This window comes from Mycteria americana, chromosome 9 (assembly GCF_035582795.1).
Source record: "Mycteria americana isolate JAX WOST 10 ecotype Jacksonville Zoo and Gardens chromosome 9, USCA_MyAme_1.0, whole genome shotgun sequence".
Classification (NCBI taxonomy): Eukaryota; Metazoa; Chordata; class Aves; order Ciconiiformes; family Ciconiidae; genus Mycteria; species Mycteria americana.
In genome coordinates, this window is record NC_134373.1 from 36,735,095 (window position 1) to 36,749,274 (window position 14,180).

At 43.0% G+C, this 14,180-nt stretch overlaps 3 protein-coding genes across 13 annotated transcripts in view; 1 reads left to right on the forward strand and 2 right to left on the reverse strand.

Annotated features, from left to right (window-relative positions):
* The window catches only part of RAB3GAP1 (RAB3 GTPase activating protein catalytic subunit 1), an 83,613-nt gene that overhangs the window by 23,157 nt on the left and 46,276 nt on the right, over positions 1-14,180 (forward strand). The window contains exons 20-25 of one of the 4 annotated variants that reach the window (XM_075511208.1): positions 3,379-3,475; positions 3,565-3,668; positions 3,778-3,893; positions 5,156-5,255; positions 8,220-8,330; positions 8,431-9,512. In XM_075511208.1, coding sequence (XP_075367323.1) covers positions 3,379-3,475; positions 3,565-3,668; positions 3,778-3,893; positions 5,156-5,255; positions 8,220-8,330; positions 8,431-8,532 — 630 coding nt within the window. In that variant the 3' untranslated portion in view covers positions 8,533-9,512. Of the gene's footprint in view, positions 1-3,378; positions 3,476-3,564; positions 3,669-3,777; positions 3,894-5,155; positions 5,256-8,219; positions 9,513-14,180 lie in introns of those variants that run through there. The other 3 variants (XR_012776995.1, XM_075511207.1, XM_075511209.1) reach the window with 3 other exon arrangements.
* LOC142414709 (uncharacterized) lies at positions 881-2,336 on the reverse strand. Its single transcript, XM_075512200.1, has 2 exons — positions 1,319-2,336; positions 881-1,122 (listed from the first exon to the last, which is right to left on the reverse strand). Exons 1-2 carry the CDS (start codon positions 2,334-2,336, stop codon positions 881-883), a joined length of 1,260 nt encoding a protein of 419 aa, XP_075368315.1.
* Positions 10,444-14,180, reverse strand: part of ZRANB3 (zinc finger RANBP2-type containing 3) — a 54,977-nt gene continuing 51,240 nt past the window's right edge. For all 8 annotated transcript variants that reach the window (XM_075511200.1, XM_075511198.1, XM_075511193.1 and 5 more), the window contains 3 exons: positions 13,408-13,801; positions 11,998-12,129; positions 10,444-11,373 (listed from right to left, as the gene is read on the reverse strand). In XM_075511200.1, coding sequence (XP_075367315.1) covers positions 11,275-11,373; positions 11,998-12,129; positions 13,408-13,801 — 625 coding nt within the window. In that variant the 3' untranslated portion in view covers positions 10,444-11,274. The remainder of the gene's footprint in view (positions 11,374-11,997; positions 12,130-13,407; positions 13,802-14,180) is intronic.

A 14,180-nucleotide genomic window follows, 5' to 3' on the forward strand; every position in this document is an offset into this window, starting at 1 on the left:
TCGGGAGGAGGGGCTTCTGCTGGTGCCTGGGCTATAGCATGGTGTGCTAGGGCAGGTGAATGTTTGTAGTCTTGCAGGAGGCAGGTGAAGGTGTATTCTATACCATCCCAGGTGAATGCAAATCTGTCCCTATCATTTTCCTGCAGAGGTACCATGAAAAACAGGTCTTTGATGTCAGTAGTGGCTAGAATATTATGTGACTGTTCTTGGATAGTGGAGACTAGTTCAACTATATTAGGAACGGCTGCTGTTAGTGGGCCGGTGCCTGCATTGAGGTGCCGATAGTCAATTGTCAATTGCCATTTCCCGTTTGGCTTGCGCACCAGCCATACTGGGGAATGGGTTTGGACAATCACCTGCTGCTCTTGTAGCTCTTTTATCACCGGGGTAATTCCTTCTCTGGCTCCCAACGGTAGAAGGTAAGGTTTTACGTTTACTATTTTAGATGGGGGAAGTGTTGGGGCCATCTGTAACAGTTGCATTGAGGTGGTGGTGGGGGACCCAAATTTCCATTCCTTCCCATTGGAGTCCTCTCACCCTCTCCCTTTTAATACATCAAGACCCAGAATGTTCACTGGGTACGGGCCAACAACCGTGACTACCCAAATGGGGCTGTCCTCCTTGGGCAACCAACACTTCACCGTGGCTGTGTTTTGGGGCAGGGAATTTCCAAACACATCGGTAACCCGTATTTTCGTCTTATCGGTTACGATGTCATTGCAGGCAGCCGTGTCTGCACACAGAGCAGGCATTTGTGCCCTGGTGTCTACTAAAAAGGTGACTGGTGTTCTGTGGGGGCCTATAGGGAAAGTAATAAAGTCTTCCTGTTGATGCATTGTGAGCCGCCTTACATAAGTCCACGAGCCGTCCCCCGGCTCACTTAATGGGGACGGCGGAACGGGTTTCCCGACTTGGCTTCAGTACCCTGGTGCTCCGGAGGCGGGGTGGAGGGAGAGTTCCGCCTGGTCAGGGCCCTTTCTTCTCGCCTAAAAGTCTTATCTGGATCTTTCCATGCTTTTACTAATAATTGCAGGTTAGACAGGGGTAACCCATCCATAAGTTCTCTAGGTATTTCCTTACGTAAACCCTCTCTCCAGAGTTGGTTCCTCGTCATCCCTGACCCTAGGTTTCTCCCAGGGGGTAGGCCTTTTAATTCAGTTCTCCTAACCGTAGCTTTACCCCTTTGTTCCCCTCTGGAGATTCCCATGTTGCGGCTATAATTTGATCAGCTCCTGCATGATCTCTCCCCAGGTGAGGAGGCGTTTCGCCGGAGCCGGCTGCGTTTGGTTTCTCCCTGGTGTTAGCATTTCTATTAAACACTCCTGAATTGGGAGCGCTGTCCTTAGGCAGTCCTGGATTTGTATGGCATATAGCTTCAGGGGATCAGGAAGACCCTTTATCAGGGGTTTCATTCGATTGGGGTCGGCTTTTAGCAACATTGGGGAGGGCTGATGGGGTATTAACTGCCTGTCATCCATGAGCTGGAGGCAGGCGGCTTTCTGCACGCTTTCGGTAATTTGATCCAGTCCCGGAGTGGGGATGATCACCGGATCTCCCCGTTCCAAGGGATCTAGCCCTCCAGCCCAGTATGCCGCCCTTTGAGTTAGGGACCAAGGAGCTCGAGTGTCAGGGACGGTTAGAAACACGCCTGGACCCCAATATCCTTGTGCCTCCTCCTCGGAAAGTTTGATTCTGTCCCCCCCTGTGAGGGAGACTCTCCACACATATTCCGTCTCTGTTTCTCTAGGGAGCCTACTATATTTTTCTTGTAATTTTGCCAATTCAATTGCATTATAAGCATTGCGCAGCTGACTCTGCAAGCTATTCACTGTTGTTTCTGCTTGCACCTGTTTTTTCCGCTCAGCTTCTAGCTCTGCTTGCAAGCTTTTAACCAGATTCCGTTTTTTCCGCTCAGCTTCTAGCTCTGCTTGCAAGCTTTTAACCAAATCCCGTTTTTTCCGCTCAGCTTCTAGCTCTGCTTGCAAGCTTTCAACCAAATCTTTTTTTTTCCGCTCAGCTTCTAGCTCTGCTCGCAAGCTTTTAACTAGTTCTTGTAACAATTCGCTTGCCTCTTGCTCAGCCTGTTTTACCGTACACTTATCCTTCTGCGCTGCCATCAGCGCAGCTCCTAAAACACCACAAACTACAGCTTTTCCTTTCCCAGGTCTCAACCTGTTCTCCTTTGCCAAAGCCTTTATTCGCTCCACAACAGTGGATGGAGATTGCCAGTTCTCCTCTGCCCAATTTTGCCCTCGGGGCATCGGGCAGGAGTTATACGTTTTTAACAATTCTAACAAGGGGGAGCAGTCCAGGTCAGGCTGAACCCGGGAAGCCATGATCATCTGCCAGAGGACTCAGGCTCAGCTGATTCACGTCCTCCGTTCTCAACTCGGTCGATATCCCCTCCCTGTTCCTCTCACTGATCAAGTTGGGGAATCCCACTCCTGACACCAAATCAATGTCCCGTCCCACTCGGTGGGTTGCGAGATGGGTGAATTTTTTGATTCCCTGAGGGTTTGTGTACTGACGAAGGCCGATCTCAGCTCAGCAGAGCCCTGGGGCCGGTGGAGTCACAGCAATGACTCAGAGGAACAGTCTGACTACCTGCTTTATTAACTGGCGAATTCAACAAACAGACAAACTTAATGAACTGGCAAGCTCAACGAACGAACAGAGGTGATTTGGCAATGGAGCTATTTTCCGGGCAACCTGTCACAATTTATCCGAAACTCGTATACCTGAATACATAGTGGAAGAGTAGAGGAAGAGAGAAGCGAGAAAAGGAAAAGAGAATAGAGGAGGATAGAGAAAGGAAAGGTATCACCACCCTTGGATCCCGCGATGATGATGACAGGCGTGGCAGTCCTCCGGTGACGGGTGCACACCGTTCCCTGGGGGGGAGTGGGGTGGGTGCCTTTTATGCTCTAGTCCCCACCTCTGGTTACGCCCCTGGAGGACTTATATTGTTCTGGTCCTCGAAAGTTCTCCATCTTCTGGGCAGGCGCTGGGGGAAGGGGGTGGTCGCGAGGAGTTTCATTCCAAGTTTTGGGTGGTCGCAAGCCCATTCCTTAGATAAACTCTGTGTGACCTCTGGCCGTATACGGTAACTGTGCATCCTCCGACGCGCTCTCCCAGTCTGTGCTAGCCAACTTGCTGCGCCTTATCTCGCCACAATGTTTGAGACAGTACCTCTTTCAGTCTCTCCTCCGATGCGCTCTCCTGGTCCTGTGCTAGCTGACTTGCTGCGCCTTATCTCACCACAATGTTTGAGACATTAACTCTTTCAGTCTCTCACAGTAGGTGCTCATCTTTCGTAGTTAACCTTACCTTTGGGAAGTAGTTTTGATCAGTAATGTATTAAATTTTCTAATGTTATAGGTCCTTCATTACCTTGCAGTTCAGAAACCAGCTGACCTTGCAAGGCATCTCTTGCCTTGCATTATCCATGCAGCTGTACTCAAGGTAAAGGAAGAAGGTAAATAATGTTTAATAAATTATTAAGATATTTGAAGGTGAACACTGATGCAATAATTACAGCTTCTTCATTTCTTTTCCTCTTAATAGAAGCACTAGAAGATATATCTTCAGTTAAGAAGATTATTAAGCAGATAATATCCCATTCCAGTAAAGTTCTACGATTCCCTAATCCAGAGGACAAGAAGTTGGAAGTAAGGCTTTTTTACTGGCTGGGGCTGAAAACCTAATAGACTTTTACACTGTTCATGGGAGTGCTAAAAAAACATCTTTTTTATTTTCATTTTTATTAAACTCCTGCAGGAAATCATTGCTCAGATTATGAGTGTGGAAGCTATCATCGCCAGGGCCAGGTCTCTGAAAGCAAAATTTGGGGTAGAGAAATGTGAAAATGAGGAGGAGAAAGAAGATCTACAAAGGTGACTGATGATTCCCCCCCCCGACGTTCTTTTGGTTTTCTTCTGATGCCCTGTATTTTTAGTTCCAAAATTTAGGACAGAGGGAAGTGGTGATAACACAGAAATACTAAGGAGTCATGTTTAGTAGCAATAAACATTAGGTGTCCCTGTCCCTAGGCTACCTAGAGATGTCATACGTGGGTACCCTAAATGCCCCTCTAAGTAACCATCTCTTTGAAAACATGTGATACAGATTATTTTAATGGAATTTGTTTTTATCTTGACAGTACTGGGGATTTCATTTATTTTTCCTGTATGTAAAAGGTATATTTGATGAACTCTATTACAATAGATGTAAAATTAGAAGGACTATGAATTTAGTGTTTTCTATAACTAATACAGAATGAAATACCGCCCCCCAAAGTTACATTTTCTTATTCTAGTCCCCTTACTACTTTGAAACATATTACTGAGGAACCATATGAATGAAAATTGATGAGCCATGTTTCATTGCTTCACTACCTGCTGTCAGATTATTTACTTACTGCTTAAGATGACCAGCATGTAACATTAAAAAAAAAATGACCTTAACTTCTTGCTGCTGTGCTGAGAAGGAGAGATGACATTTTTGTAGTACATGTTGGGAGTTCAGAGGAGTGATGTCTGACCAATGCAGTATCTTTGTGCTCAAAAAAATTGTCATGTTGTTACTTCTTCTGTGTGGCCGTGAAGGCTTTTCGTGTTGAATTTATACATCTGCATGAGGAGCCTGGGTTCCATTTATAGTTAATTGAGAGAAGCAGGTCCTTTCAGAGGCTGAATTGCAACCCAGGTGTTAATTGGCCCTGCTGCTGGAGTTGCGATGCAAACAGCTGTATAATCTGCCTTTCCTGACCTTAGGTGGGAGGCTGCTGTGTTCAGCTTAGTTTTGACCTACGTTATCTTTGAAAGAACAGCTGCTTGTATTGGAATGAAAGAAAGAGCAACAAGGTAGGAGGGAACAACTGAAGGCTAAGGGGGGGTTTAGTCTTTAGGGTAGAGGGAAAGGAGTAAAGGGATGAAAAAGTGAGATAGTGTTTGAGTGGGATGCTGAGAAATGTCAGGTTTTTTTCCTTAAACTTTTAGAACAGAGAACTCTTGAGAGTGTCTGCCAGTTCTCACTCTGTGCAAATGATGCTAGGTGGAGACCTCCCCCAGGAAACCATCTTGGATTTAGATTAGCAAACTGGATACAGCTGAGAACTAAACATTCCTTTTACCTTTTCAATAATTTGTACCACCAGATTCGTAAACTGTCTCCTGGAGCAGCCAGAAGTGTCAGTTGGAGCAGGAACAGGACCTGCTGGTAGCATTATTCACAAGCTGTTCGTGAATGCTCAGAGGGTAAGAGAGAGTTCTTGATTGCTTTGCAGACACTTCTAATTTAAGCAGTATGAGGCAATGACTTATCATATGATACCAGTTTATTTTGTCTGCATATATGCATGTATTGTCATAAATGTGCTTGAGGTTTGTTTTGTGATGTTCAACATGATTTTGGCAATAACAGAACCTTGCAAGACAAAAGAAGAGTAAGTGACCTGGACATTAAACAGTTAAAGCCAGCTGGGTAGATAGAGGTGTCATTAATGTTTGATTTACTTCAAATGGTAACGCCAGTAATGCTATTATGGCACAGATTTCTGCTTTATTCAAGTTACACAATATATGCAACATCACAGCAAGAACAATCAAGTGTGTTGATTGTTTCACATAGCAGTGTAGAGAAACATGTCATAATATTAAATATTTTAGAAGGATTAACTTTTTAGGCTGAGGCTTATACTTGGAATACGTGAGATTTCTCCAATGGAAACTAGCGTGCTTAGGAAGAGTTTCAGTTCTTTTCCAGTACAACTCTACATTCAGTTTACTTATTGCCAGTGTTGTATGTATTTTCTGGAAACCCTTCCCCAGCCTATATTGGTATAAATATTCCCTTTTTCTCTTAAGCAGTCTTTGTAATAATTAGCCTTAAAGTGTTGATTTCCAAACTTCTTGGACTGCAGTCAGCCTTCAGGTTCTGTCAGAATTACACCTGTTCAGAGCATCAGATTACCTAACTAAAATTTGACTACAGTGGTAATAACAAGGTAGCGTAGTATTGCAGGCATCTTAGAGCCTGAAATCCTGTTTGGAAATCATTGCTGTAAAAATGTTGTGATTGGGAATTAAACTCTTTTAAGGTGCGGGTGCTCTTATAATAATCTGTATTTTGCAACTCAGCATAAAAAGGACCATTCTGAAAACAGACCGTGGTTATTCTGAGAAATGAAAATCAGAACATTTTATTTTATCCTTCTAGTCGCTAGGGAAAATCTGGTTGCAAATCTCAACATGTCAACCAGCCTTACTTACAGGCTTCCCTGTAAAGCCCAAGATAAGTGTATGCAAGCTTATGCACTTGCGTTTTTAATATTCAGGCATTATGTTTTTAAAGCTGAGTAAGTTTCTAGTGTTCATGTTTGATAAAGACGTATGTAAATTTCTAGGGTTTTGTTTCTTTTGAAACATCAGTAAATAAGCGAGGTTACAGATACTTCCCACTAGTAGCTGGTTACTGTTAATTAAGACTTCTTAGTGGGACAGGAGCTAACTTGCTACCAAAACCCCCTTGTGTTTAATCTACCGTGAATTATTTCAGTAGAGGGCTGTTTGGTAAATGGAACTTGAATGGTTTCCTTGTTCATTACCTTTTGAACCTGGATTCTTCTCTCTGCGTTGGGTGAAATGTGTTGTTATATTCTCAAGTTTTCCGAGGAAAATTACGATAGCAAATGCATGTTCTTGGAAGTAGAGTGCATGATGTCTCTTAAACCTACAGTCTCCTTCTAACCTCTTGTAAGTCACCTCTGACTTGCCTTTGTTTCTATCTTTCATCACTGGTTCTTTTCTCATCCCTTTCCAAGCTGACTGAATCTTCTGATGAGGTAACCAACTTTGTCCCTCGTTTCCCACTCATCTTCCCTAGCTGCATAGAGTTGAACCTTTTGGTAGATGTAGTACAGCAGCCTGATTTAGTTTGTACTGTTGCTCACATATTAAGCATAAAAATAATTTTGTGTTTCCAGAATGGTTTTTCCTCATTCACAGACTTTATTTTTAGAGCCTAACAGGTAGTGAAAAGAGAGAGAAATCTTAAAAAACAAACAAACCAAAACCCAACCCAAACCAAACAAAAAAACATTTTTCAAGTGAATATTAACATTTTCTGATGCTGAAATATGTGGCCTTGCCTTTATATTCTTCTCTGTTGCTGTCACTGTGTTTTGTTTATTGAACAGCCAGATATTTGGAGTGTTAGGTAGAGATGGACAGTATCTGAATGTCATGATGAAGATACCAGCGCTTACTGAAACTACTGAATTTTTTGGAGAGAGATAGAGAGGTTTGGGGAAGAACTGGGGTAACTGTGTAGAGAAGTGTAGCACAGGGAACATCCTCTCTCTTGGTTTCCTAGAACTGCTCTTGTGGGAACAAGTGGCACTTGTCCCTGGTGACTTCTCCTGTGGCACAGGCTGCAGAGCTGGGCGGGGCTGGGTCCCCGCTCCTGGGGAGTGTGTGGGGGAGAGGGCTGGGAGCAGTGGGGCGGTGGGGCACCTGAGAGGGGCCGCGAGGGTCGTCCAGCAGGTTCTGCCATGCCTCAGTGACATCGATAACCTTGAGCTGTGTACACTGAAATTAGGACCCTATAGGGCATTGGGGTGTGTGTGTATCTGTATATATATGTAATTAGGGAATGTTTATTGGGCTGATTGGAGCATGCCAGCCCTTCTTCCAGTATTTAGACTTTAGGGTTGCTGCTTCCTGGCTCTGAGGCAACGAGCATCGATGGAGATTGCACAGTGTCTCGCTTGCTCTGCAGTGTCATTTTGGCAAGCCTCTCTTTGCCTGTGAAGAGCACATACGGAAGTAGTATTTTGAGTTTGGAAAGGCAGGTGACTTTTTGCCAAGACTCCAGTAGTGGCACTGTTTATTTTTCAAAGGAGGCTGACTTGGCCTCATGTAGCCATAGAGAGCCCTGCTTGAGAAGGGGGCATTTCGTCTGGTCAAAACCCTTGCTTCAAACTGCCAAAAAATCAGGAGCTTAATCTAGGCTGAGCTTCATCATCCACACATGAAGGGTCTTCCATTTGGTTGTGCGGTTTATTTCTTGACATCCCATTAGTGTCTTGCTCTGTGTACACATAAAGCCTTTTGATGTGTTTACCATTTCTAATCTTCCTCTGTTCCTCTTAAGAAATATTTTCTGAATCCTAACATTAAGAAACAGCTTGCCCTGTAATTACACCTCTGCTCTCATTTAAGGTTTCTGCAGTGCCTCCGCCTGATGAAGAGTTGAGGAGATCGGGTTCATCAGAGGAGCGCAGACTCAACATGGGGGCTATTTCAGATTTCCCACCACCCACTGGTCGCGAGGTGATTTTGCGCACAACTGTCCCCCGCCCCGCTCCTTACTCCAAAGCGTTGCCCCAGCGCATGTACAGCGTGCTGACGAAGGAAGATTTCCGACTTGCAGGTGCCTTTTCAGCAGATACAACGTTCTTCTGATGTAACCGGCTGTGTTACCTTGTGTGTCTTCACAAGCAGGATGCTATTCATTTTCCTTCGGGGAAGTTAATGCTTACAGATTGACTGGCTTGTGGTGAGGAGAAGATACGGTCATCATTAGTGATGGAGTGTCATGTTCCCAAGGACGGAGCTGAAGTGGCAGCTGAGAAGGATGTCTGTAGCAACTCTAACTCGGAGGTTTGGAATGGCTTCACAAGTAGCTTTAATCAGGCCTTTGGGGAAAAAAGTTTAGCAATCTCCTCTCTGTCTAAAGGGAGTGTTGTTTTTTTTTTTTTTTGCATTAGCTTGTTTAACAATGGATGTGAATGGGCTGTATGCAGATACTTCATGTGGAAATTCATGCAGAGCCTGCTGCTTTACAGTTCTTAATCAGACTTTATCAAGTGACATTAGTCTACTTAAACTGATGTGCAAACATTAAGTAATTTGTATTTATAGCTAATCGTAAATATTGAGCCCAGTATTTTTTGGTTAATCACTAAGTTGCGAATACTTCTAAAGTATCCTTAATTTTATTTGAAGTATATAGTACATTCTGGTTCATGCTAAATGCTCCTAGCATTGCAGCAGTTGTCCAAAAGGATCTTGGCTTGCACACTTCTCCCATGCAGAAATAAATGTTTGGGGCTATAACTGAACAGTCAGCCTGATGGCCTTAAGTGGATCACTCACAGTTTTGGATACTTTACATCCTTCCCTGCATGCAAGGGCCAAAGCTGTGTGTACATGAGATGTACAGGGGTGTTTCGCTGAAAGCAACTTGCTGGTATGTACAGAGAGCGTCTGAACATATTGTGTCTCTGATCTGGTGTGATGAAACAATTCTATCACCTGCTGTAAGCTAACCCCACTGGGTGTCATGCAAACACTATGATGTGTATGTGCCAGTGTTGCTTTACAGTGATCTTCATGTGTTTTAGTGAGAATCGGCAACAGATCAGTGTTACTTTACAAAATAAAATGTAAAAACAGCTACAGTATTGTTGACATTATTCAATAAATCTGAACTTACTATTGGTTCTCAGGCTTCTGTGGGTACTAGCAATGGTTCTGTCAAAATACTTTTTAAATGTTATCCTTGCATGATTTGACCTAGGAACAGCATTGTTTATGACTGTGACTATGTTAAAGTAGAATAAGTTAAGTTCTGTCTCAAATAGTAGGGTCCCAGGTACTACCCAAAAACATCTTTGAGGGGTCAGGGGCTAGAGTGTTTCCCTCAGATAAAGTTCTATCAAGTAGGAAGACATTTTTAAGGATAAAGAGTTCATTTTCTTCAGGGAAAGTCTTGTCACAGAATTTGTTCTCCAGGCTTTTTGTGTTTTACCTGAGGCAAATCCCTTTGATAAAAGGGATGAGAGAGACAAAGAAAGACCAATTTAGCTGTTAACTGTCTTGCTTCTTTAAAAGAAACTGCACTAGGCCAATTCCTCAGTAAGTACTCTTTATCAGGGAGGAAGCTTAAGTTACTCTTGCTTTCCCCCTCTCCTTCCATGCCATCTTAATGAAATTTTACATTCAAGTGTGGCCTCTTGTAAAGGCTGCGTAAACTTGAAAATCCCTCACTTAGGTATCAGGCTGTTATGACTTGGTCTTTTAAGAGATGATTCCTTTAACCGTTCTGAGAGAGCACAAACATCGTGTAACACTTCTTTTTCAGGCAGTTACCTGCAGGTGTCATTGCTGGAACAGTCCAGTTCGTTTCATGCTATAGAAAATGGTGTACTTGCACCACTACATTGTCTTAACTCTTTAACAGAAAAAGAATGTTTAAAACTTTAAGAATTTTTCTCATAAGGATAACACAGAGAGCTTTTCAGCTTATTTTAACTAGATGTACTTGAAATTGCAGTCATGTACTTTCAGAAGGTGGTGTACAGATGTGCTTTATGAACTTACTACTGCCTTATGGCATTCAAGGGGTGGGGGAGAGACAGATAAAGCATAAAAAAATCATCAGGAAAGAGAGAAGTGTATTTATTTGAAGTAACCATAAAGGAAGCCCCATAAACAGTCCAAAATAACCAGCATCTCTGCAGTCTTGTTAAGGAGAATGCGCCTGTAGCATTTGCCAGAAACTACCTGTGATGAGATAGTTGGTAATATTTATTGTTCCCCATCACGAGTACGTTTTTAATACAAGCTGGTTTAAGTAAAAACAGATTTCAATAGACATTAATTCTAAATGCCAAAGTCCTGTCAGTCAGTCAGGCCCAGTGCCAAAGTAGGCCTTTCACAGCTGATCAGAGCACTCCCACGGCTGCTGTTCATGTGTTTTGTAGGTATGAGGCAGTTTTAGAAGAGACAAATCACTCACTTCTTATGCTATTTTTGTCATAATAGATATCGGAGCCTCTATTTTCTGCAGTAATTTTGATATGTGAAAAGAATTTAAACTAAGGTATCGTCTTGGTCCATGCTGTCCCCAATGCGATTGAACCCCATAAGGCCAATGGAAGTTCCAACAGAACTTCCTCAAATTCTTGCAGCTGTAACTACACTGTAATAGGAAAACAGTAATGCCTCAAAATTGCATTAAGGTTACACAAAGTTAGCTTTAAACTACAGGGTCATAAAAATATAACCATGATCATGTACCTTGGATACACTCACCCAAGGCCCTCTGACAATCAGTGTTATAAAGGATTTCTTGGTTTGAATTCTGTATTTTCTTCCCTCTACCAACAGCATGACAGACTACAAAGATTTTTTTTTTTTACACAGTGCATGAGGAAAACTATGTAACTGTACTGGTTTCTGAGTTATAATGTAACTGAATATATTTTGCATTTTACATCTTCACAAAAAACTTTGTGATATCACAGCCATACTTTGTAGCTAAAGAACGTCTCTTCATCTGACTTCTGTCCTTGGCCTGTTTTGCAGTTCTCTGCAAAAGAGAAAGACAGGTCTGTTCAGTAAGTATTGTTACTTGGCAACAGCATGCTCGATGGAAAGCATTAGCCCACAGTTAAACTCCGGTCTAAGTTTGCAGTAGACAACAAAACGTAATAAAATGCAAATGTTTATTAAGGTGACATTTTCCCAAATCCTGAGGAAACTGTTGTATCGTAACAGTTTAATGCTACCTTTCATCTTTGCTGTATGGGATGGAGAGGCTGGGAGCTCAGGGGTTGTTCAGCTGGAGACAACAGGGCTAAGGAGGAACATAATTACAGCCTCCTGCTGCCTAAAGGAGGGTCAGGTGCTATCAGAGCCAGGCCCTCCCCAGGGGCACAAGGCAGCAGGGACACAGGAGGGACACAGGAGGAGGTTTTGCCCTCGGGCAGGCAGGCACTGACCGGGCTGAGACAGTGCACGACGGCACAGGGTGATGCTGAGCAACCCGCTCTGACTTGGACACTAGCCCTGCTCAGAGCTGGGGTCAGGCTACGTTACCTCTAGGGGTCCCTGCGCCCAAAATACTTCTGTGGTGTGACAAATACGGCCCTGGTGTGCGTTCCACAACACTTCTGTGTGAGAGGGGGAGGATTTCTGACCATACCATACTGACCTCTCGGTGGCAGGCCGTACACAGAGTTTGAAGGTTTTCCAGGGAGCACTGTCCTCCTCCACTGTAAACGGGCTTGATATGGTCTACCTGCCAGAACTGGCCTTCTGTCGGGTTTGTTATAATCTCATTCAACTGCAGTAACAAAGGACACGACACTGGAAGTGTTAGATGTTCCTTCTCAACTGTGTGTATATTCTACCATAAGAGCAAGAAAATAAATTCAGGGAAGCAGCTATTCATAGTTGTCATCAAGAGAAAGAAAGTAAGCCTTAGCATTTTTTTTTGTTACTCCCACTGGACAAGCAAACAACTGTAATTTTCAGTAACATATTTTCACCTCGCCTGCAGCGTGCTGAAGCACATGGCAGCAGATCAAGGAGAGACAGAACGAAAGGTTCAGTTTTCCTGATTGGTACAGTAATTTACCTTCAGTGTCATTTTCTCAACATCAAGTGCTGGTATTAAAACCAAACATACACAAGTAAAAAATGTGCAACAGCTTGAAGAAGTGGACTCATTTAAGTTTTTGCTTGAGACAGTGGGAACTGTAACAATGAGCACTGAGAAACCTGAGGTGATAAAGCCCTGTGTCAGCTTTCAAACAGGTAGCTTGGACACCACACAGAGTTCTGTTCACTCAGCAGGCTCTAAGACAATCCTGCTCCACAAGACTTCTCAGCCTTTTGGCGTGCACCACCTGATTTTAAAAAGCTGCAAGCAACAAAGCTGATCTCATGCATACAACCAGTGATGGTAAATGACTTTTTTTCCTCTTTTGTAAGCTTAAATGGGTGCCTGTAGAATTTATTTAAACAATTTAAAACCAGTAACTTCTGAAGCAGAATTTCAACTTTGCAGCAGAAAATAAAAGAGCATTTTAGTTTCTGAATGAAAATACCACTTCACGTAGGAACATTCTCCCTCCCTGCTCCACTGCCTTCAAGTCAGTGAAGAAGCAATCACAACAGTGGAAGAATGTTGGTAGTTTTAATGCATTTTGAGACGATCCTGAGAGGAGCTGCAACAACTGGCTTTTGTTAAGCTCCTACCAAACATTCTGCAAAGTCAGAATAACCTAGTACTACTAGACTACATCTATTCTTAAATTGTTTCATAACCAGAAAGTTTGTTAATAAAGTGCATTTCAAGTAAATCTGGCTGCAATATTCACATCCCTAAGGAATCTGAATTCTGATGCCTGTGCCTTTCAGCAATGAAAAATGTGTTAGAAGACATTGGCGGTTTTTGTGTTTAAGCTTTTGGTTTTTCTTACTCTGTTGTTGGTGCTAGGTTAACCTTCGATCTTAAACCTGTAAGAAGAACATTTTGGATTTCTCTGAACTATCTGCAGGAATACTGCTGCAGGAATACACAGATTAGCTGTTACTGCTTAAACCCCAGCATTATTACCTGCCCAAGTGGAAGGTGAGACATCCAGGAACTCTCCAGAAGTTTCTTACGCTGACTCTTGGGTGCATCTCTGATGCTGAGATAAAGCTCCTGGGCGTTCTGATTACAAAACTGGCAAACACCGTGTTCAATTTCAAACACTTTAGTCCTAAGGTAGCTCTGACTAGAGCGAATCAAGAAGTCCTCCTGGCAGGCGTGAGAGCAGAATCGTGTGTCCCAAGCATGGGCCTGGCAGCCTGGCTCAAGCTGAGCTGTTGGCTGTTGACAGCTGAGACAGAGTGGGTTCCCCTGGCTGTCCAAGGCCTGCAAATAGCCTTTGGATAGGGAGGAGCCTTCAGCTTCAGTCTGCTCTGAATGACGAGCTGACAGGCCTTTTCCATTTTCTGAAAGCAACCTGTTTCAGAGAACAAAGTACAGCTGTTAATAAAGGAGGTACTCAGCAACACAATTCGGTATTTTTATGCACTGTATTAGATATCTTTAGATATTCATTAGATATCTTTTATGGTATCTTTATTTAGGTATCTTTTATGCTCTGAAATACCAATTTTAGTTGAAATATCTTGCTCAGATTGATACCTGCACAGTGCAAATCATCTACTTGGTTAACCTTTCCCTTTAAACAAAATTTGACAATATAACAGACAGATTTTTCTCTTGCACATCTTACTACGTTTACACATGTACGCTGAATTATTAGCTGAAATAATGCCGTATTTATAAAGAAATGGTGGTTTCTGCCAGGCACATACACATATAAATGTAAAATGTTT

Coding starts and splice junctions, on each gene's coding strand:
- LOC142414709 (XM_075512200.1), bottom strand. CDS start 2,336: ATGGCTTCCCGGGTTCAGCCTGACCTGGACTGCTCCCCCTTGTTAGAA. Junction 1,123..1,318: donor AGCGCTCCCAATTCAGGAGT/GTTTAATAGAAA, acceptor GGAGAAACCTAG/GGTCAGGGATGACGAGGAAC.